Source organism: Myxocyprinus asiaticus, chromosome 35 (assembly GCF_019703515.2).
Source record: "Myxocyprinus asiaticus isolate MX2 ecotype Aquarium Trade chromosome 35, UBuf_Myxa_2, whole genome shotgun sequence".
NCBI classification, from domain to species: Eukaryota; Metazoa; Chordata; class Actinopteri; order Cypriniformes; family Catostomidae; genus Myxocyprinus; species Myxocyprinus asiaticus.
Genome location: NC_059378.1, coordinates 21,043,940 through 21,066,793, shown reverse-complemented (window position 1 = coordinate 21,066,793; position 22,854 = coordinate 21,043,940). Strand labels below are relative to the sequence as shown.

At 38.6% G+C, this 22,854-nt stretch overlaps 2 protein-coding genes across 2 annotated transcripts in view; one reads left to right on the top strand and one right to left on the bottom strand.

Annotated features, from left to right (window-relative positions):
• Positions 1-102: 102 nt before the first annotated feature.
• Positions 103-22,749, bottom strand: LOC127426318 (guanine nucleotide-binding protein-like 3). The gene is made up of 15 exons (XM_051673063.1): positions 22,600-22,749; positions 22,356-22,414; positions 21,599-21,739; positions 21,331-21,450; positions 21,173-21,244; positions 20,895-21,030; positions 20,054-20,157; positions 19,816-19,960; positions 19,067-19,154; positions 14,850-15,027; positions 8,290-8,432; positions 6,031-6,167; positions 5,752-5,903; positions 629-695; positions 103-548 (listed from the first exon to the last, which is right to left on the bottom strand). The coding sequence occupies exons 1-15, from the start codon at positions 22,610-22,612 to the stop codon at positions 442-444; spliced, it is 1,662 nt and encodes a 553-aa protein (XP_051529023.1). The 5' UTR covers positions 22,613-22,749; the 3' UTR covers positions 103-441.
• Positions 22,688-22,854, top strand: part of LOC127426308 (protein polybromo-1-like) — a 42,914-nt gene continuing 42,747 nt past the window's right edge. The window contains exon 1 of the mRNA XM_051673036.1: positions 22,688-22,807. The gene's annotated coding sequence lies outside the window, so the exon portion shown is untranslated. The remainder of the gene's footprint in view (positions 22,808-22,854) is intronic.

The window sequence follows — 22,854 nt, the reverse complement described above, 5'->3', positions numbered from 1 at the left end:
ATAGATGCATGTATTTTTATTTTATGATTATGCTTCACTGGTTACACAACCTCAGCAAGTCTCGTTTCGTCCTTCATAAGCTTTAGCTGAGGGGAAAGTGTGCCAATTTGTACATAATGGGAAACTGTTCTAACAGAAACTATAAAATAAATTTCAATATACATTTTGTATGCATTGCAAGAGTATGGAATTAAATTTTGTCAAATGACTGAAATCTCAAATACTAGATGGAACAATCATATTGTTTTAATACATACAGATACAAAATTAGGGTTAACATCAGCAGACCCTTATGTAGATACAGAGATCCTATAATATGCACTCACTGGGTGCTGTCCCAGAACCTGATACCTTTCAGTCCATGTTAATCTGTCAACACATAGAACACAAACACTGTGCCAAAAACAGATCTCTGCTCATTGGATCCCTGCTGCTACCATTTTACACAAAGTCTGTGTTGAAATCATATGCATCATCATTGTTGTTTTGTTGAACTGAAGTCAGGTCAGTGTTGATGGGGATAAACTTTACTGTTTTAGCTGATTTATCTGTAGGAGATAAAAAGAGAGATTTGTAGAAGAAAATGACATTTAAAAGAGAGTTAAAAGGTAATACCAATACAACACACCTTTGATCTTCTGTGTTAATTGACATATCTGTGTCACCATTGTGGAAACAGGATTTCCAAACTCGGGCTTGAAAACAAAGAGTTCCAATCAGCATTTTAACATCATAGTCATTTACTGTATTGAGGTATTCATGCATACTATTTTGATATGATTTGTAAATTATATCAAACAGAATAAGCCCTGAAACAGTCTTTGCAAGTCACATGAACGCAAATCCTTTTAGCTATGCAAACAAAATTTTACGGGTTGTTACTATCCTTTATGGAAGGTAAATTAAAAATGGAAATAAAAATACCATTCATTTGGGATAGGCAAATACATTTTTAATGATTATAAACCTTTAAAGACAGACCTACTGTGAGCTCTGAGTTTAACTGTTGGCACAGTCTGCGTTATTTCAACTTAATTGTTTTAGAAATAGTGTTCAATAGCGGAATTCTTGGTGATCCTGAAGAGAAACACTCCACCAATCAGAGAATCGTCCGCTGCAGTGACCGCCCACTAAAATGACGTACCGTGAATGATGCAATCGGGATGGTTTTCCTACACTCTCCAACTAAATATCTGAATATTTTACAATAAAAATTAAACATTTTCTAGAATCAACAACTTTAAAAGTTTTATATTTTAATTTGATTGTCATTTGCAATGCTTCATCGGATTGTAGTTCATGCCCTCATGAAAGACATTAAGTACACAACATGCAAGACGTCTAGTACCGTTGTCTTTTGTTTTATTTTCAAATACTTTTTTGCTTCAAATCAAAGTTTGTAATGTTGTGATTCACCTCAGAGGTGGTTAAGTTTATTGTTGACATTTTTAGCGCCAAATACAACACATAAGTCTAACAGTGCAGCCATTTGAAGTTAATGATCACCAACTATGTTGTTAACAACAACCATCAGATAATTGATTGCAAAGGAACTGTTATTGAAGGATGGGGCAGTTAAAAACACTTGGGCCTGGTCACAAAAACTGTAAGTAAACCATTTCTTTCATGAATATTTAAAATGTCATGACTGTTTGATAGTTTATGGTGCTGCTGTGCTTGAGTGAATAGTTTATATATTTGGATCCAATTTATTTCAAACTGACCGGATCTTTCCACAATCTCAATCTGTCAAATGCTCCATCAGAATTTCCTCTAGCTCTCCTATTGTCTGAGGGTCATTTTTGACCCGGGACAGGTATAGAATATGTTATAAATACAGCATAGTTTTTGGAACTGGAACCAAAAGTTGTAATTTTGTCAAGACCATCAAAACATGTATATATTTTTGTATACAAATGTTTAAGAGATATAATTTAACACAAAATGTTCCTTTCATTGTCTTAACCCTTCTGTGGTCTTGCAGGCCATTTTGACCAGTTTTTAAAATGGTTCTAAATGGGTCTGAAAGATCAGCAAGTCCAAGGAAGGGTTAACGTGTCAATATTTCACCGTCTGACTTTCTGGATGTTATTCAGCTTTAAATAGTTTTTTGTACATCTATGAATCAAATTTAATTAAAACGTATTTCAAATGTTCTCAAATTTAGCCCCTAGCCCCATACTGTTCTCTAACTACCCCACCTGCTCCAATGGGTATTGCATCTTTCCCACAAGTTGCATACTTTCCTCTCAAACGAGGTTTGTGCACGTCCAAATATACACTGAGTATTTTTTTATTTTATTTTTTTTTTACAATTTTGAAAAGGTAATATGTTAGTAAATAAGTTTACTAACATGTTTTATATGAAAGTGTACAATGGGGTTAAATGCCCACAATTGTAACAGACTTATTGAATATAATTTTCTCCTAAAATATTGGATGGCAGAAAGAACTATTACGACACTTTCCTAAACCCCTTTATCACTGCAACAAATAGTTTGACATTAGGGAGAAGGAATGGATTTGTTGCCTTGGATGGGCAAAGTGAGCCCATTTTGACTGATGAAAAAGGCAATACATTTATTTGTGAGGTAGGCATGTATTAAAAATCAGGGTTTCTGCAGGTTCAAAAGGAATGGAATTTAAGACTTAAGGCCAAATAAAAGAAAAAAGACCACTTTTGCAATAATAATAATAATAATAAAAATTAAATAATTAATTAGCTGGTAAATACCAAACCACTGAGACTACTTGGATGTCTCTGGACATTTTTTTTTTATTTATTTTATTGTGCATTTGTGTGTGTGTTTTTTTTTTTTTTTAATAAGTTAATACAACATTAAAACTCTAAATGAATTAAGAATGCATGTATGTAGCCTATATTGTGACCCTTCTCTTTAGTCACTTGCTTTCCAGCAAGATGTAAAAAGTAAACTTTTATCGGATTACGTTGTTGAAAAATTATTCAGAGGGCTCTCGTTGACTGCTGTGGCTTCAAGCCATCAACAGAGCTGACTGGACTGAGATCATTTCAACTCACAATTTTGCAGCAAACATTTTTAGCGAACATGATTACATGTTTTATTAAAGAGCACCTATTATGGTTTCTAAAATATTACCTTTCATATAGTGTGTTATATAGCTGTTTGTGAATGTAAAAAAGTCTGCAAAGTTTCAAAAATCAAAGTGCACGACAAATGGAGTTTTGACTCCCAAAAGAAAGAACCAATTCTGAACACCTGAAACGAGTCGTTTGTAATTCCAGACTTACTTCCTGTACTAACCTACTTAATTTGGTAACAAAAAACCCATCTCTGGTCTTCATTGGCTGCTCGCAAACAGCTTTGACCCACCCTCGAACACTACACTAAGCAGTAGACCAATCACAACAGACTGGGACATCTGACCAATCAGAGCAGAGTAGGCTCTCTGAAAGGAGGAGTTCAGAACAGATCCTTTAGAAGGGATCATTGAAGGAGTCGTTTTTGACACTGGGGAAAAAAAGGTAATACTGCAATTTAAATTGAGCAAATTAAAGTGTTTTTCAACCTTGGATGCATGTAAATCTATTGTATGAGACCTTTAAAACAAAATTAGGCACGTTTAAAAACCATAATAAGTGCTCGAACTCATTTTATTATAGCAACTGTATTGCTAAGAATATGTTTGCATTTATGATGGTTTTGTGTTATACTTTAGTTTAATCATCTAATCTATCAAATCTAACAACTGTCAGCGGGCTTTCTACCACCACTTACTGCGCATGCGCAGACATTTTTGTAAACAAGAGGACTGGTCTTAGACCTTATTTCACAGTAGCGCCATGTTTGATATTTAATGGGAATGGAAATGAAGCTGTGAGGGACAGACTTACAGTCTCTTCTATGGTACAAATGGTATAAAGCTGTAAAAAGCTCCAATATCCCATCTGATTTTCCACAACTCGTGTTGTCTGGAGTTTTTTTGTCTACTGAGTGTCCTTGAAAATATATTTTTTCAATGTTTTGTCAGCAGAACGATCCAAAAACACTTTAAATTGCAGTACATCTCATTGCAGAGACTGTACGTCTATCCCTCACAGCCTCGTTGTCATTCTCGTCAAAATGTAATATGGTGCTGCTGTGAATAAGGTCTAGCATGTGCTGAATTACATTTATATATTTTTTTTTCTTGGCAGATACCTTTACCAAATACTTTAACAGGAAGTTAAAGGGCAGTTCATTTAAAAATCTGTCATCACTGCTCACCCTTGACTGTATGAATTTTTCCCTGCCGTGGAACAAAAAAAGATGTTAACCAAAACGTTTAGTCTCATTCACTGTCACTGCATCTTTTTATCTTTCAATGAAAGTGAATGGTGATTGTAACTGCCTAATATCTCCTTTTGATATTCACTGAAATAAGAAAGTCGTACAGGTTTGCAACAGCATGAAGGTAAGTGATGACAATTAAAATCTTTGTGTGAAATCTCAAGTAAAAGTCAAAACGGTCATTTAAAGTCGACAATATGTATTGAAAATGTAAACAGATTAAATTATGAAAGAGAACTGTGCTGCATAATTAGTTATGTATACTGAAAACAGATTATATACTATTAAATAGATAATATATTTTCATATTAATATTATAATTTTATATAATTATAAAAAAAATTTTTTTTAAATTGATTCAGATGGCAGAGAAAATAACTGTATATGTCAGATGGAGCTCAAGAGAGGAGGAGCTGAGAGATTTAACAGGTGTAACTCTGCAACTGAGTAGTTCTGTTAGCTTTACAGTTATTGTCAGGAGAAAGGTGATGTAAAATAAGGAAGTGCCAAGATTTGAAAGGCGTCAAAAGACTGCTCCAACCTCGCGCGCTTGCAAATTGTAACGTTGACAGTTTTGTCGATTATAAGCAGGAGCGAAGTGTTAGTGCATCGCTCGATTACAGAGATGTAAAATAACGCCATTTGCATTTCTGATTAATGGATTTATGAAGGTTTACACATGTGTAACATTAAGTTCAGTTAAAATGCGCTTCCCTGCGCGCGCTCACACTAAACTGAAGTGTCGGCTGCTAAATGACTGATGCACGAGAGAGAGGATGATTTTCGCGCAGATTCGGCTGTTTTAAGCGTCTCCTCTATTCACGCCCCAAAATTTAAGACTTCTTGTAATTTGAGACCTTTTATGGCCTTAAATTTTAAAAAGTATATTTAAGACTTAAGGAAACCCTGAAAAATGATTTTCTACAAGCAGAACAAATCAGAAATTGTTGTAATATAGTTAAGATATATTAAAATGTCAAAAGTGATTTGAAATAAACAAATTGAGATCCTTGGCATTTTAAACTTTTTAAAACTGATTTTCATTAAGGGTGGTCTTTAGTGCCGTTGTACACTAATCAACAATTTATGCATTTTGAATGGTGTTCAATACGGGACAAAAGGAGGGTGCAGTATCATAAGACAATTGGAGGGATAGCGTGCAGATGCCCCAACACACATTGCATATGTACAATGGGACAGCGCACTTGCAATGTATTGGCCAAGCATTTGTGTCTGCATACTTGCATAGAGTATGTTTGTACCGAGTTAGACTCAAGCTTGTAGACTTCTGTCAGAGAGATCAGAGTTGGATTAGAAAGTCATCAAAAGACTTCTGTAAACAACAGACTCATCATTTCTCATTGTCTCAGATAACAGAAGGCGCTCTAGAGGTAAAATGTGCCATTACATGGCATTTTTAATTCATACAGATAAGAAGTACCTCCTCCGTGTTGGCGGTCATGTCCATCACCTTCACATCAGTGGTTGTTGTTGACGTTGTCTCTTTAGGCAGCTCACTGACATCGAGCACACCAGCAGTGAAGCCCTTTGAGTTAAAACTTATACTGCTTGCTAAATTTGGAAACCGCACACCTGACAACAGTTAAATTTTCATAAATGTACATAAAAATGCATTTTATTTTCTGATGTGTTCAATAAACTGCAAAATTAGTACTATAGGAAGATTTGAGAAATCGATTCAGTAAAATCTGAGACATACCTTTGATAACATCCTCATTGCCTTTCCTCACTTTGTCCATATCCAAACCTGATTGCAGATCTGTCACCTTGGCATCAGAGAGGAAAGAGGGGAGGCCCTGTCGCTCTGGAACTCTGCTGTGGTAACTCAGTTTAGCCCTAAAACAACATAACAGGAAGAACAATTCCGCAATAAAGCGCAACATATATAGAGGGCTTGAGCTTGTGCAGTAAAAAGATCTGTTGGGGCGGCATAGCCTGCTTTAAGAGCTCCCAACCGTTAACACAGAATTTCACAATTAAAAAACCAAAAGTGAACTGATTATACGCAGGTATATGGATTATACAGTTGTGCTCAAAAGTTTTCACACCCTTGGAGAATTGGTAATATATGTACCATTTTTAAAGAAAACATGGGGGAGCAGGCAAAACATTTATTTCTTATGGGATTCATATTCAACTGTAGGTAATAACAGAATGGCACAATCATAAAACAAAACATGGCAACAAAGAAAAAAAATGAAATGACCCGTTCAAAAGTCTGCATACCCTTAGTTCTTAATACTGTGTATTGCCCCCTTTAGCATCAATGACAGCGTGCAGTCTTTTTTAATAGTTGTCTATGAGGCCCCGAATTTTTGCAGGTGGTATAACTGCCCATTCGTCTAGGCAAAATGCCTCCAGGTCATGCAAAGTCTTTGGTCATCTTGCATGAACCACACGTTTGAGATCTCCCCACAGTGGCTCGATGATATTAAGGTCAGGAGACTGTGATGGCCACTCCAGAACCTTCACCTTTTTCTGCAGTAACCACTGGAGGGTCAACTTTGTGCTTAGGGTCATTGTCGTGCTGGAAAGTCCAAGAGCGTCCCATGCGCAGCTTTCATGCAGAAGAATACAAATTGTCTGCCAGTATTTTCTGATAACATGCTGCATTCATCTTGCCATCAATTTTCACAAGATTCCTGTGCCTTTAGAGCTCATACACCCCCAAAACATCAGTCAGCCATCACCATGCTTCACAGTAGGGATGGTATTCTTTTCACTATAGGCCTTGTTGACCCCTCTCCAAACATGGCGCTTATGGTTGTGACCATAAAGCTCCATTTTGTTCTCGTCACTCCAAATTACAGTGTGCCAGAAGCTGTGAGGCATGTTAAGGTGTTTTGTTGTGGCATTGGCGCAGTAAAGGCTTCTTTCTGGCAACTCGACCATGCAGCTCATATTTGTTCAAGTATTGTCGTATTGTGCTCCTTGAAACAACCACACCGTCTTTTTCCAGAGCAGCCTGTATTTCTCCTGAGGTTACCTGTGGGTTTTTCTTTGTATCCCGAGCAATTCTTCTGGCAGTTGTGGCTGAAATCTTTCTTGGTCTACCTGACCTTGGCTTGGTATCAAGAGATCCCCGAATTTTCCACTTCTTAAGTGATTGAACAGTACTGACTGGCATTTTCAAGGCTTTGGATATCTTTTTATATCCTTGTCCATCTTTATATAGTTCCATTACCTTGTTACACAGGTCTTTTGACAGTTCTTTTCTGCTCCCCATGGCTCAGTGCATCCATGTGAGAGCTAACAAACTCATTGACTATTTATACACAGACACTAATTGCAATTTAAAAAGCCACAGGTGTGGGAAATTAACCTTTCAATTGCCATTTAAACCTGTGTGTGTCACCTTGTGTGTCTGTAACAAGGCCAAATATTCAAGGGTATGTAAACTTTTGATCAGGGCCATTTGGGTGATTTCTGTTATTATGATTTAAAAAGAAGCCAAACAACTATGTGATAATAGATGGCTTCATATGATCACTATCCTTAAATAAAAGACAGTTGTTTTTTTTTGCATGATCAGTCATATTTTCAAAATCAATGCCAAAATTTCACAATTTCTGCCAGGGTATGCAAACTTTTGAGCACAACTGTATCTATATGGCAATAACAATCACACAATCTCTGAAAACTATAAATGCTTGCTTTAAGCTTTTACACATTTTGAGAATATGGGCATCACAACTGTGACATGTTACAATTGTGCAGTAACTTCCAGGATATTGCAACAACAAGGAAAACAATCTGACTACATAGCATGACAATTCATACGATTTTCATCAGAACTCACCAGGTCATACACAGTTGTACCACTGCATCTGTATGACTGATTATCAAATAAACTGACTGACTCCAATTGGCAAGGACTCACGACCTCTCGAACTCACACCCTTACAGAGATATTTCAGCATTAATTCATCTGAAATGATGACTACGGTCCAAAACTAACCCTGTCCAGTTGTTGAGGAATGTTGTGGCTGCCAGCTCTGTGTCCGGTACTCCACCTTTCTGCAGGAAGCCTCGTTTCTTGGCAAATGTGGTCAAGAACTCTAAAGAGTTTCTGTAGTCTGGGACATTATATTGCAGCATTATCTGAAATAGACATATGAAAAGGTATGTAAAACTATTTAAAAGGAATGTTATATGTTTAATTCAAGTTACACATCTGGATACCATCTGTAACATGCTGGCAATTGCCATAGAAAATAATTAAGATCTGTCCATCTATTTGCAAAAGCAAGCAAAATCCGTGTCTACGGTAATGCACTTAAGAAGTGCCTAGGGGCAGTTGTGGCTTGGCAGTTAAGGCTCTGGGTTACTGACTAGATGGTCGGGGGTTCAATCCCCAACACCACCATGATGCTACCGTTGGGCCCTTGAGCAAGGCCCTTGATCCCATCTGCTCCAGGCTGACCCTGCGCTCTGACCCCAGCTTAGCTGGGATATGTGAAAAAATAGGGGCAGTGGTTAAGGCTCTGGGTTACTGATCAGAAGGTTGGGGGTTCAAGCCCATATCTGCTCCAGGGGCTCCGTATCATGGCTGACCCTGTGCTCTGACCCCAGCTTAGCTGGGATAAAAGAATTTCACTGTATGTGCAAATGTATAATGTGTGATAATTTAAAAAAAAAAAAAGCATTGCTTGCCAGTATAATAAAATACAGTAAAACAATTATTACAATAAATATAATTTATTTTAAACCAACTAGAAAGCAATGGTCTTTATGCATTACCACAGAATTTTTGCTTGTTTTTACAAACAGATGGATATATGGTCTAACACATTTTCCTGGTCAATGTGCTGGATTTATGTCAATTTTCACAAAGCATCTTAAGTGCTTTAATGAAAGAAAGCCTGTCCTTTTGAACAAAATAAGTTAACAGTTAATGTCACAAATTTGCTTATTTGATTACTGATCATGAAATTGTGTGGAATCTTAAATATTTATTATGTCATTGTAATCATGTAATCACTAGTATGCAAGCAACAGCAAGAGAGGAGCAGGCTATTTTATTTGTGACGTTTTTCGCACCTGCGAATGTAATCCTTCCACATGATCACGTGGTGTTTTCATCAGCTGAATGGGAGGCTAAACACTATTAAAGTGTGACTAGATTCACGCTGCGGGTGCAAGCCATTTGTGCATCACAAGGCGATCAACTTTTTAGCCCTCTTTGGTGAATCGCACCTGCAAAATCCTAAAACTTTATTTCCAGGTTTAATTAAAAATTTGAATAGACTTTAAAAGATTTTTGAACAACGATGTGGGATTATGTTTTCTCTTTTAATTTTATGTAATTTTGAGTGTGACCATGGTTTGAGGATATACCCAAGGACGGATTAACCACCAGGCTGTTTGGGCCGTTGCCCAAGGGCCTCTAAACCCAAAGGGCCCGAGCTCTAAATAAATGTATTTATTTTGAGATCTATTTAAGTCCACATAAATGTCAGCCTTATGTGAAATACCATTTGTTTGCCCAAATGCGTGCTGGACTACAGCAGCGTGAGCACAGACACTCGAGTGTGCGCTCGGGGAACTACAGAGAACAGCCTTTGAATCACACAACACTTTCAAACACAAAGTGCAGTTTACTCTGGCTGTCTACAAAGCTGATGGTTTAAATTGATATAAGCGACAGAATATGTGCAACGGTATGGATGACTTTAAAATGTTTAAGTCATGCATGCATTTGATGTTTAATGATAAAGCAAAAGATGCCTTAATGCATGGTAACCTTTTGTAATATTTGGTTCACGGATGGTTATTTGTCGAGACTCGAGAATGATTATTGCCATTGATGCATCAAACACAATCTCAGATTAGCAGGAAATAAAATGCACAGTGAGCTATGAGCCTTCATAAAATAAAATTACATTAAAGTCAACCAAAATAGTCTCCGTCACTGCCTGCAACATAGTAGGCCTATTTAAAATAAATGGAAAATGCATAATTCTGCCCAGGCAGGTTCACTTTTCCATGAGGCAGCAAATGCTACGGTTTATAAACCTCTTCAGGATGCTTTGATTTTAAATGATTTAGCAAAACTTTTGTAATTATTGTCTGCACATCAGAGCAAAAGGGGGAATAAAAACACTGGCTCACTGTTTAACAAGCACTGAAATTTAGCCAGGTGAAAAACAATCTGGAATCATGTGTAACAGTCATATTAAGTCCTCTTTGTGACCTGAACTTCATGAACTTTAATGTTGATGTGTGACACCAGCGCTGATGCAGCACAACAAATGAAACATAAAACACAGGTGTCTCGAGATGTGTTTATAAATATTAACGTTATTTTAAACAATGCAGTGTCTAAAAATGCAACGGTCCTGAGTTGTGGTGCGGCGCAACGATCACAGACGTCCATCTGGTGCGTGTTTACATAGAAAAACAATTTAAAAACAGTAAGACGCAGGTGTGAACGGCTCGTAACTCGCCCTGTAGCCTGCTTGAAAAACTGATCCGAACCTGGCCCAAAACCTGATGGTTTGTCAGGTACCGTCGGACTCCGATTGGGGTGAAGACCTCTATACATGTGCAGAATAACTGAAGTGATTTTGGTAATTAAATACCGTGCACAGCCCCATTAATAACGCATGATTTTGGAATGGTTCATAATTAAAAAGTACAAACTCAGCAAAAAAAAGAAACGGCCCTTTTTCAGGACACTGTATTTTAAAGAATTTTGTAAAAAATCCAAATAACTTTACAGATCTTAATTGTAAAGGGTTTAAACAAAGTTTTCCATGCTTATTCAATGAACCATAAACAATTAATGAACATGCATCTGTGGAATGGTCGTTAAGACACTAACAGTTTACACATGGTAGGCAATTAAGGTCACAGTTATAAAACTTAGGACACTAAAGAGACCTTTCTACTGACTCTGAAAAACATCAAAAGAAAGATGCCAGGGTCCCTGCTCATCTGCGTGAACGTGACTTATGCATGCTGCAGGGAGGCATAAGGACTGTAGATGTGGCCAGGGCAATAAATTGCAATGTCCGTACTGTGAGACGCCTAAGACAGCGCTAAAGGGAGACCACGTGCATGTAACACCTGCACAGGATCGGTACATCCGAATATCACACCTGCGGGACAGGTACAGGATGGCAACAACAACTGCCCAAATTACACCAGGACAATCCCTCCATCAGTGCTCAGACTGTCCGCAATAGGCTGAGAGAGGCTGGACTGAGGGCTCGTAGGCCTGTTGTAAGGCAGGTCCTTACCAGACATCACCGGCAACAATGTCACCAATGGGCACAAACCCATCTTCGCTGGACCAGACAGGACTAGGGTTGCAACGGTATGAGATTTTCACGGTACAGTAAGTCTCAAAATATATCATGGTTTCACAGTATCACAGTATATGGTATTACACAATTATTATTATCAGTTACAATGACCTTTAAAGGAGTTTTTTTTTTTTTTTTTTATTGAACAAACGCTTTATAATTGAAACTTGAAACCATTTTTTTTTTTTTATTGAAGTATGTGTAAAAAAGTCTCCATTTTGAAAATAAAATAGAATAAATAAGAAAGCTAACAGAATTATAATAACCAAATTATAAACATGATAAAAAAAAAATAGCATGTAACTATAACATGTTATATAAGTAAAGCATGTTAGTTTACATGTTAGCATAGCATGTTAAATTAACTACTAAATGGAAAAATAACATCAGCTGTGTGAGCTTTTCAAGTAATGTCCTATGATTATCAATTAAGATGCGTGACAACGCAGCCAGACTGCTCCTGTCTGTATCTTTAACTCGGTGGTTCTCAACTGGTTTTGCTTCAGGACCCAGATTTTACATTGGAAATCCAGTGGCGACCCATCATAATAAAAACGTAACTTGTATTTAATGTATCCTGGGTTGCATTTCCTTTTGTTGCATAGTTTTGTTCATGGTTTTCAAGTACAAGGACATGCATCAAGTGACATTTTTGTTGTTGACGTCAACAACAAAAGCGACAGGAAGTTTTCTCTCCCCCTTTTAAAAACTGAAGAGCATATTTACTTATGAGCCCATTATTATCCCGTTTGTTTCCTAATTTCAAACAGAACATACATAATTACACAGGAGGAAAGGCTCCTCATTACCATGGTTAGGTCAGTGTAGCTAGTCTTAAATAATAGTAATATAGTATTTATGAAAAAATAAGTACTAGCTGAAACACACCTTGAACTACAACTGCCACTGTTGATATAAAATGAGGTCTAATAGATTCTACCTTTTGATTATTTCAAAAGAAACTATCATTGTCAAAATATAAGTTACTTTTACTTATGTAAAATTGTGAAACAATTTTGATGTAGGTGATGTATAATAATAAAAAAATTAGCGCATAGCACAGTGTTGCTCTTTTCCTCAGTGCAGTTTGTCAGGGCTGCCTACTGTTTGAGAGGTTCGACTTGACATCCTCCGTAACACTTTAAATGAGAAAAGTCTCACTAGAATTGAAATGGGTCACATCAGTTTTGAGGTCTGCACTCCACAATATCGAGGGAAGCCTGATTGTTGCACGTGCATGCCAGAGAGCAGAGTATATCATGATCACGAGCTGGTTCCGTTACATTCGTGCAAAAGTACAGATGAGAAGCCTTTAGCTGATTGCGAGATTATCATTAAATCTGCCTCGGCAGTCCTAAATAGGCTATCACTTGGACGGCCGCCAAAATATCTTCAATGGGAGAACCATGGCATTGTTCTTTCCCTGCTGTCCGCGACCCAGTCCGAATAGACCTGCGACCCACTAGTTGAGAAACACTGCTTTAACTCACACACACTCACTTATGTCAGACCCCCTCTCCTGGCTTCTCTGACATTTCCTCCGCTGCGTTTGTGTGGCGCAAGTTGGCAGCAGTCGAGGAGGAAAGGAGATGCGCACATGCAGGTGAAATTCTCCGTCCGGTTGCATTTGTTTTCCTCAATACCGTAGATAAGCAAATGTACATGGTATGATAACCGTCAATTTTCATACCGTGGTATACTGTGAAACCTGTATACCGCTGCAACCATAGACAGGACTGGCAAAAAGTGCTCTTCACTGACAAGTCGCGGTTTTGTCTCACCAGGAGTGATGGTCGGACTCGGGTGTTTATCATCGAAGGAATGAGTGTTACACTGAGGCCTATACTCTGGAGCGGGATTGATTTGGAGGTGGAGGGTCCGTCATGGTCTGGGGCAGTGCGTCACAGCAGCATCGGACTGAGCTTGTTGTCATTGCAGGCAATCTCAATGCTGTGCTTTACAGGGACAACCTCCTCCCTCATGTGGTACCCTTCCTGTAGGCTTATCCTGACATGATCCTCCAGCATGACAATGCCACCAGCCATACTGCTTGTTCTGTGCAGTATTTCCTGCAAGACAGGAATGTCAGTGTTCTGCCATGGCCAGCGAAGAGCCCGGATCTCAATCCCATCGAGCACGTCTGGGACCTGTTGGATCAGAGGGTGAGGGCTAGGGCCATTCCCCCCAGAAATATCCGGGAACTTGCAAGTGCCTTGGTGGAAGAGTGGGGTAACATCTCACAGCAAGAACTGGCAAATCTGGTGCAGTCCATGAGGAGGAGATGCACTGCAGTACTTAATGCAGCTGGTGGCCACACCAGATACTGACTGTTCCTTTTGATTTTGACCACCGCCCCCCCTTTCCGGGACACATTATTCCATTTCTGTTAGTCACATATCTGTGAAACTTGTTCAGTTTATGTCTTAGTTGTTGAATCTTTATGTTCTTTACACATTAAGTTTGCTGAAAATAAAAGCAGTTGAAAGTGAGGACGTTTTTTTTTTTTTTTTTGCTGAGTTTATAAATGGCCGTCAGACATTGCTACAAACTTTTCTTCCGTCTATTTGAAAAATCCAACCAAATCAGCCAATCTTCCTGTAGCGCATAAAGGTGAATGCAGTCACATCATGGGGGAACTCCATGGTGTACCGGCCAATGGGCCTCTCAGGTCTTAATCCGTCCTTGGGTGTACCTGTATGCTGGGTTGGAAATCAAGGATTAACAGTGGTGTTTTCCTTATTACATCACGTGTTGTTCTGAATGCAAAAAGAAACAAATAAAACACGGAATGTAAGCCATCATTTGCGCAGCCTGACCGAAGCAAAGCGGGTGCGTTTACTTCCGTGATTAACCGAAGGTGAAGCGCTGCCGGCTCGTGATGCGTGAATGGTTTGCACGCGCTGCACGAGTCTGTTGGGTATACTGCAGTCTCGTCACATTTTAACTTTTTGTTTAGCCACCCATTCAGCTCATGAAAACACGCTGCATGACCCTAAGGAAGGATTACATCAAGATGTAGAATGGAATGCAGGTGCGGAATTTATATAAATAAAATAGTCTACTCCTCTCTCGCCGTTGCTGGCGTGCCAGTGATTACCCCTCCACGTGCCAATGCTGGCATGCGTACAATAGGTTGCCGACCCCTGGTCTAAGAAATAAAGGATGAATGTGTAAATGTGGACTGAAATATAACAAACGTTCTCCTCCTTACATGCTGCTGATTGCACTGTTTGAGTAGAGTCCTGACTGCTTCCAGTGGACTCTCTTCTTTCTCCTCCACCTGCAGGCTCCTGAGGGTCATAACATCTCCTGGGTTACAAGGGGCCGCCACAATCCCTGGACCGTCAATCATCTTCACTCTCTTAGAAATATGGACTTCCTGCATATATCTGTATGGAAGGTGGAAGACTGTTTTGAGGGCAGTATCACAGTGCAATTAAATACATACAATGCATGGTGGGATTTGAAGTTCAGTGTTGGATTGATTGAAGACTTCATGTCATGGTCAGATCAATACAGTTCATCATGCTTCAAATTCATGTCAACCTGCAGGGTTCCCACACCTTTTGACCAATGAATTCCCATGACTTTTCCAGCTTTAGTGATAACTGGACAATACAGTGCATTCAGAAAGTATTCAGACCACTTAATTGTTTTCACAGTTTAGTTGCAGCCTTATGCTAAAATGCTTTTTTTCACATCAATCTACACTCCATGCCCCATAATGGCAAAGCAAAAACCATATTTTTGATAACTTTGCTAATTTATTAAAAAGAAAAAACTGAAATATTACATTGACATAAGCATTCAGACCCTTAACTCCATACTTAATTGAAGTACCTTTGGCAGCTATTACAGTGTCAAGTCTTTTTGGGTATTAGGGCTGTCAATTGGGCAGAAAAACTCAATTCAAATTTTTACATTAAATATTTTCATCTGATTTTTAAATTGACATTTTTTCCTTTGTCCACAAGAGGGCGCATTAAATACATTAAACCATACAGCAACATTATATTATTGCAAAGAACATTTCTGGCTGTTTAAAAAAAAAAAAAAAAAAGAGCATTCCATTTTCAACTAATGTGCATAAAATAACGTTTTAGTCGGTCCATATTCTCAAATGTTACGACAAAAGTAAAATGAGGGAGGGAAATGCTTCAATAGGCAGTCCACATGGTGTTACACTTGCACTGATGCTACAGTATACTACTCCAGACACAAGCTTCATAATAACAGCGAAATACCACATTGTTTTATATTCATTACAGTTGTATGTATGGTAGCAATATTCCCAGATAGCAGTGGCATTCGGCTGAACTTGGTGGTGAAGTGGCTCAGACTATGAGCCCACGCCCGGGGCTGTTCAATCAGACGGAACACAACAGAACGGAACAGAGCGCGCGAATCTCGAGACACACATTTCCAAGTTTAATTCCTTTCCTGACAAAGCGTTTAAAAAATTAATTGCTTAATCTGAGAAACATTTATGAGAGCAAGACGCAACGGCCAAGTTTATTTAGCGTCTCGTGCAGGAGCGCTGTTTTTTAGATGCTGTTTCGAATTAAAAGTACTTTAAAAAGCATCTTGAGACACCTGCTTTCTGTTAAACTGTATTTGTTGCGCTGTGTCTAGCCATTTTTAGCTCAAGAATGCGATCGATCCGAAGTCATCGGCAGTACTTGGCACACAACCAAAATTTGAATGCACAGTTTTAGCATTCAAATGCGCATTATTTTTTCTTCTTAAATTCAACTAATATTCAATTTTTAATTTGACAGCCCTATTAGGTATGATAAAACAAGCTTTGCACACCTGGATTTGGGGATTTTCTGCCATTCTTCTCTGCAGATCCTCTCAAGCTCTGTCAGGTTGGATGGGGACCATCAATGGACAGCCATTTTCAGGTCTCTTCAGAGATGTTCGACTGGGTTCAAGTTCGGGCTCTGGCTGGACCACTCAAGGACATTCACAGAGTTGTCCCAAAGCCACTCTTGCATTGTCTTGGCTGTGTGCTTAGGTTCATTGTCCTGTTGGAAGGTGAACCTTTGGCCTAGTCTGAGGTACTGAGCGCTCTGGACCAGGTTTGCATTAAGGATATCTCTGTATTTTGCTGCGTTCAGCTTTCCTTCAACCCTGACCAGTCCCCCAGTCCCTGCCGCTGAAAAAACCCCACAGCATGATGCTACCACCACCATGCTTCACCGATGGGATGGTATTGCGCAAGTGATGAGCGGTGCCTGGTTTCCTCCAGACATGATGCTTGGAATTGAGGCCAAACAGTTCAATCTTCATTTCATCAGACCAGATAATCTTTTTTTCTCACAGTCTGAAGTTCTTTAGGTACATTTTTATGTGTCTGGCCACTCTGCCATAAAGCCCAGATCAGTGGAGTGTTGCATTGATGGTTGTCCTAATGCAAGTTCCTCCCATCTCCACACATGATCTCTGGAACTCAACCAGAGTAACCATCGGGTTCTTGGTCACCTCTCTTACCAAGGCCCTTCTCCCCCGTTTGGCTGGGCGGCCAGCTCTAAGAAGAGTGCTGGTTGTTTCTAACTTCTTCCATTTCAGTATTATGGAGGCCACTGTGCTCTTAGGAACCTTCAATGCAGCCAAACAATTTTTGTAGCCTTCCCCAGATCTGTGCCTCGACACAATCCTGTCTCTGAGCTCTGTAGGCAGTTCCTTTGACCTCATGGCTTGGTTTTTACTCTATGTATTTTCAGCTGCAATACCTTATATAGACAGGTGTGTGCCTTTCCAAATCATGTCTAATCAATTGAATTTGCCACAGCTGGACTCCAATCAAAGTGTAGAAAAACCTCAAAGATGATCCAGAGAAATGGGATGCACCTGAGCTAAATTTCCAGTGTCACAGCAAAGGATCTGAATACTTAGGTCAATGTGATATCAGTTTTTTCTTTTTAATAAATTTGCAAAGTTATCAAAAAATCTGATTTTTGCTTTGACATTATGGGGTATGGAGTGTAGACTGTTGTGAAAAAAATAACTTAAAGCATTTCAGCATAAGGCTACAACATAAAATGTAAAAAAAGAAAAGAAAAAAGGGGTCTGAATGGACTGTAATTTATCCAGTTTTGGTGTAGATTTCTATTTGTATGTCAGGAAGCAATCCTTGAAACTTAATTATTCATGAAATATTTGTAAACCAATAAAACGAGAAACATCTGAGATTCAAATGCACCCTAAAGGAAGGTCACTTCGTATATCATCAGCGGTAGTTACCTAGTAGGGCTGTCACGATTATGAAATTTGGCTGACAAATTAATTGCCAAACAAATAATTGTGATTATGACGATTAATTGTCTGTTTTAGGGCTATGATGATTAATTGTCTCTTTAAGGGCTTTCACGATTAACTGTCATATAAATTGTCAAATTTCTTAAGGTGTGTTTTTTGTGTCATGCACATTAAGAAGTCATTGTTACACATTTAACTTGAAATATATAAATCAAATAATAAAATAGGGATGTGATTTCTTTTTAAGGCTTTAAAAATGTATGAATGAGATGAAAAATAATGTTTTAAATATCAAAATATTTCAAATATTTTATGTCTCTTTGTCATCTTTAGTTTTGGTAAATTTTACATTTACACAGTTGTTTTTTGAACTCATTTTACATTATATTTTTATAAATTAAAAAAATGGTTATTTATATTTTATTATATTTACAATATTTTATTATGCAATAGAAAAATATTTCTGTCCTAATTTCTTCACTTTCACACATTATTTTAATGCTCTGATTAAACCCACAAGCCCTTATTTGTCATGAAGCAAAACTATCGAGATTTCGTTTTATCATTTGCGTTTCCTCTGTGTCACTGCGTGTATGAACCAGGAACATTTGCCATTACACGATCGTTTAAAGTGAAACCGGAGCACTTTGCGTTCACGGTCACAGTTTATACTTGTTTGTGTATATTTTCGCAGGAGTTTTGTGCGAGCCTCTGCTGACAGCGCGCACATCAGAGCGCTTGAGGCTCTTCACGCGCTCTTCAGGACTGGTTGACGTCCGCACGACTCCGTAGTGCGGATCAGTGATGCTCATTCAATTAAATGACACACAAACGCACCGTTCATAGCATTTATACAGTACATTCGCTTAAAATTCCCTTATTTGGGCATTAAAATGTGAATGGAACTAGAAATGCCAAATAATCGCGGTTATTTAATAATTGCGACATGCCTATACCTAGTAACGTTTTCATACAAATTAATCCCACAGGTGGTTACCCTCAATGAAAAACTTTTACTGACAAACAGAAGTTATGATTAAAGTTGTTGTTATTTTTTTCATGACTTTTCAGGCCTTTTAATTACAATTTTTGAAATTGCTTGGTTTCCAGGCTCTCGATGGTGGGAACCCTGTACATGGCAATAAATAAATAAATGATAAGCTTTACCTGGTCAATCCTCTCTGTACACCAACACTGCATGCTCTGATTCCTTTCAGACTATTGATGATGCTGCTCTTCCCTACATTAGGGAAACCTGAAGAAGAAACAGTGTAGGGCAGCTTAATATTGGATTATTTGTGTTATATTAAATAATGAGTAATGGTAATGAGTGTCAGCAATGACTTAAACTAGGTACAGGACTCATATCTCCTTTAAGGTCAAAATTCAAAAGGTGACTGTGGCCTAAGTGTTGAAGGTATGACCAAAATCTGTCATAATGAGTAATTTTAAAAAAAGTAAAGGTATATAGCACACAAAAGTTATTTCATCTGTAAATTCAACAAACAAATGCTTTTTTTATTACAATGTAGTAATACCTATATTTCAAGTGTATTAAATACGTACTTCAAATTATTTATATTCTGTATTTTTGTTTTCTCCATGTTTCTTCGTCCCTCTCACATGTCAAATCATAAAAAGTCCTGCACCCTTGTGACCGCAAATTCATTGAATTCTATATTAATGCAGCAAGTCGCAACATTGCTTCTGTTTTATACCCCTTAAAAACTAACTCAACACTTAAACTAAATTTCTCATCTTGAATTGTTTGGGAAACGTCCCACTCTGTATTTTTGCATTTGCATCTACCACAGTACAGCAGAATCTCTACCGGTTGACATTTTTACCATTGCATGGCACATAGCGTCTTTCCACCCAGCCCTACTGTGGTCTATACAATTTATAACAAATCTTACCGACAACACCAATTTTGAGCATGCTCTCGTCATCTGTCTTGTTAGCCAAGTCACAAAGTGTCTGTAGGAGAGAGTCTCTGCCAAAACATGAAGCTGCTCTGCTGTTATCCAAAACAGCATTAGATACTCTCTGCTTTTTCTGTTGCTGTAAAAGAAAAAAAGAATGTCAACTTTGAAGGTCAGCTCCTCGAATTAAGATAAAATTCTTAGTCTAGAAATCCCCACCACTCATACACACCACAGTTCTGTCCTGCAGTTGTGTTGATGCTTTGAAGACAAAAGCTGGACATTCAGCTTCAAGGTATTTTAGCCATTTTTCTAGGTTCTCTTTAGGAACAAGATCTATAAAATAATTTTTTTTTTTAAGAATCAATGTATTTGGGGGCCTGGGTAGCTCAGCGAGTAAAGACGGTGACTACCACCCCTGGAGTCACTAGTTCGAATCCAGGGCATGCTGAGTGACTCCAGCCAGGTCTCCTAAGCCAGTGGTTCCCAATCCTGTTCCTGGAGGCCCCCCAACACCACATATTTTGGATATATCCCAAATCAAACACACCTGATTCAACTCATCAGCTCGTTAGTGGAGACTCCCAGACCTGAGCTGGGTGTGTCATAAAAGAGAGATTTACAAAATATGCAGTGTTGGGGGGCTTCCAGGAACAGGGTTGGGAACCACTGTCCTAAGCAACCAAATTGGTCCGGTTGCTAGAGAGGGTAGAATCACATGGGGTAACCTCCTCGTGGTCGCTATAATGTGGTTCTCGCTCTCAGTGGGGCGCATGGTGAGTTGTGTGTGGATGCCGCGGAGAATAGCGTGAAGCCTCCACACATGCTATGTCTCTGCGGCAACGCGCTCAACGAGCCACATGATAAGATGCGCGGACTGACAGTCTCAGACGTGGAGGCTACTGAGATTTGTCCTCCGCCACCCGGATTGAGGTGGGTCACTAAGCCACCACAAGGACTTAGAACGCATTGGGAATTGGGCATTCCAAATTGGGGAGAAAAAAAATAAAAGGAATCAATGTATGTGTCAATAAAACATCTGTCGGTCAAAGGCAATGCAAGGGGGTCTGTACCTATTTCGTTCAATATGAACATTAGTTTTTTCTTTCCCTCATGTTTCAGGACGGTTTCCTCTAGCTGAGGACAGCGACAGCCCAGAGGGTCCCTGGCGTCCAAGACCTCCACTATCACATCAGAGGCCTCAATCACCTGCAGAAGAATTCAATGGAACTTAAGATCAACCCTGTGAATGATGACTTTGGTCATACCAATTAAAGAACATATTGTAGTCAATATAAAAGGGCTTGGAAGTTTTGTATGTGTTCTGCTGGTTGTCAGTTTGTCAACTTGCCTTGTTCAGCTCGCAGCATCTAAACGTTTTAGAGCTTTTCTCTTTGGCCTTTACTATTTTGGCTTTCTCCACCTACAATTGAACAATGTAGTTTGTGAAAACTGAGGGGGGTGGGGGGGTGTTCTTTTCTGCAGTGTCATTATTTACACCTTACTTACCTTTTTAGCCTCCTTAGTTGTGGGTTCGGCTTCAGCGCCGCCTGCCTCTTTTTCCTTCTTCCTCTTCGCTGCTCTTTCTTGCTGCTTTATAATCCTATTTTGCTCTTTCAAGGCTTCAAGCTGTAAGAACCACATTTGATGATACATTTGTTTAGTGTAGAGATATAACCAGTATAATTGTTACTGGACAATAACAGTAATTGTCCAGTAACAAGAGTTTATGAGGGTCATTATTAAGCAAATTATTACTTTGGAAATCTGATCATACCTCCTGTTTCCTCTGTTCAGCTTCTCGAAGCACTTCCTCTTTGAAAGGTGCGCTGTTTGGTACCCCAACATCTTTCTTCGGCTTTCTGCTTATCCCTTTTTTCTTAGCCTCTTTCCGTAGTTTACGGTTATGTTCTCGAACCTTGACGTGAAAAAATATTTATATAGCGCAAATGTGCTTTAACAACAACAACTATAAATATAAAAGTATACTATTTACGAATCACCTGTTAAAAAACATGTTTACATTGTGATTAGAGGGACAGACTTTAGTTTAGATTTCCTTTAGAATAAAATATGTACATTAACAGGCCCACGTGTATTTTGCACACACACAACATATAGAAGAAATAGGCTAATGAAATCACAGGAAATTAAAAGAATATTCTGAGTTCAATACATGTTAAGCTCAATTGACAGCATTTGTGGCATAATGTTGATTAACAAAAATTACTGTTCACTCGTCCGTCCTTTAAAAAAATAAATCAAGGTTACAGTGATGAACTTACAATGGAAGTGAATGGGGCCCATTTTTGCAGGGTTTAAAAGGTAGAAATGTGAAGCTTATAGTTTTATAAAAGCACTTACATTAATTCCTCTGTTAAAACGAATGTAATATTTGTGCTGTAAAGTTTAAATAGTCTTATTTAGAAGTCAATAGTCTAAGCTAATGTGACAACGTTTGGTGACAATGGCCAGGCATGTATCAGTTCCTAGAATAACTTATGTTACGAGTCTTAACACTTGAAATATCTTACCTTCCTTTGTATTTTGAAGCGTTTGGCGCATGATACGCGCTTGCTCGCCTTCCTCAACTCTACAAGAGAGACACGTGCAAGTTACGTTAGAGTTTTACCAAAGCAGCTGAAATCTAACATATGCGTGCTCCTGTTAGTTTGTTGTTGCCTTATAACGAATAATTGCATTAAATGTCACGCTTTACCTTATGTTAGAGTGATTAAAATGTGTAAATAATTACAGTTATTTTAGAACTTTACTCACTCGGTCTCTTCATGTCACTCGCTGCTACTGCACGCGATCCAGTCTCACACAGAGCAGCGCGTGGTCCTCTTCCTCACTTCCGTTTCCGCTTTCGCACTGTGAAGGGTTAATTTTTTCCTCTCGCTTTCTTAATAAATCAATCAGCCTCAGTGTTGAATGTGTCTCATTTCTCAGACAGCTTACAGAGACAGCTGAGCATACACTGACGGTAAGGCCTGCAGCTCGCGCCGATGTGTGTATTTTCTGCCATGACTG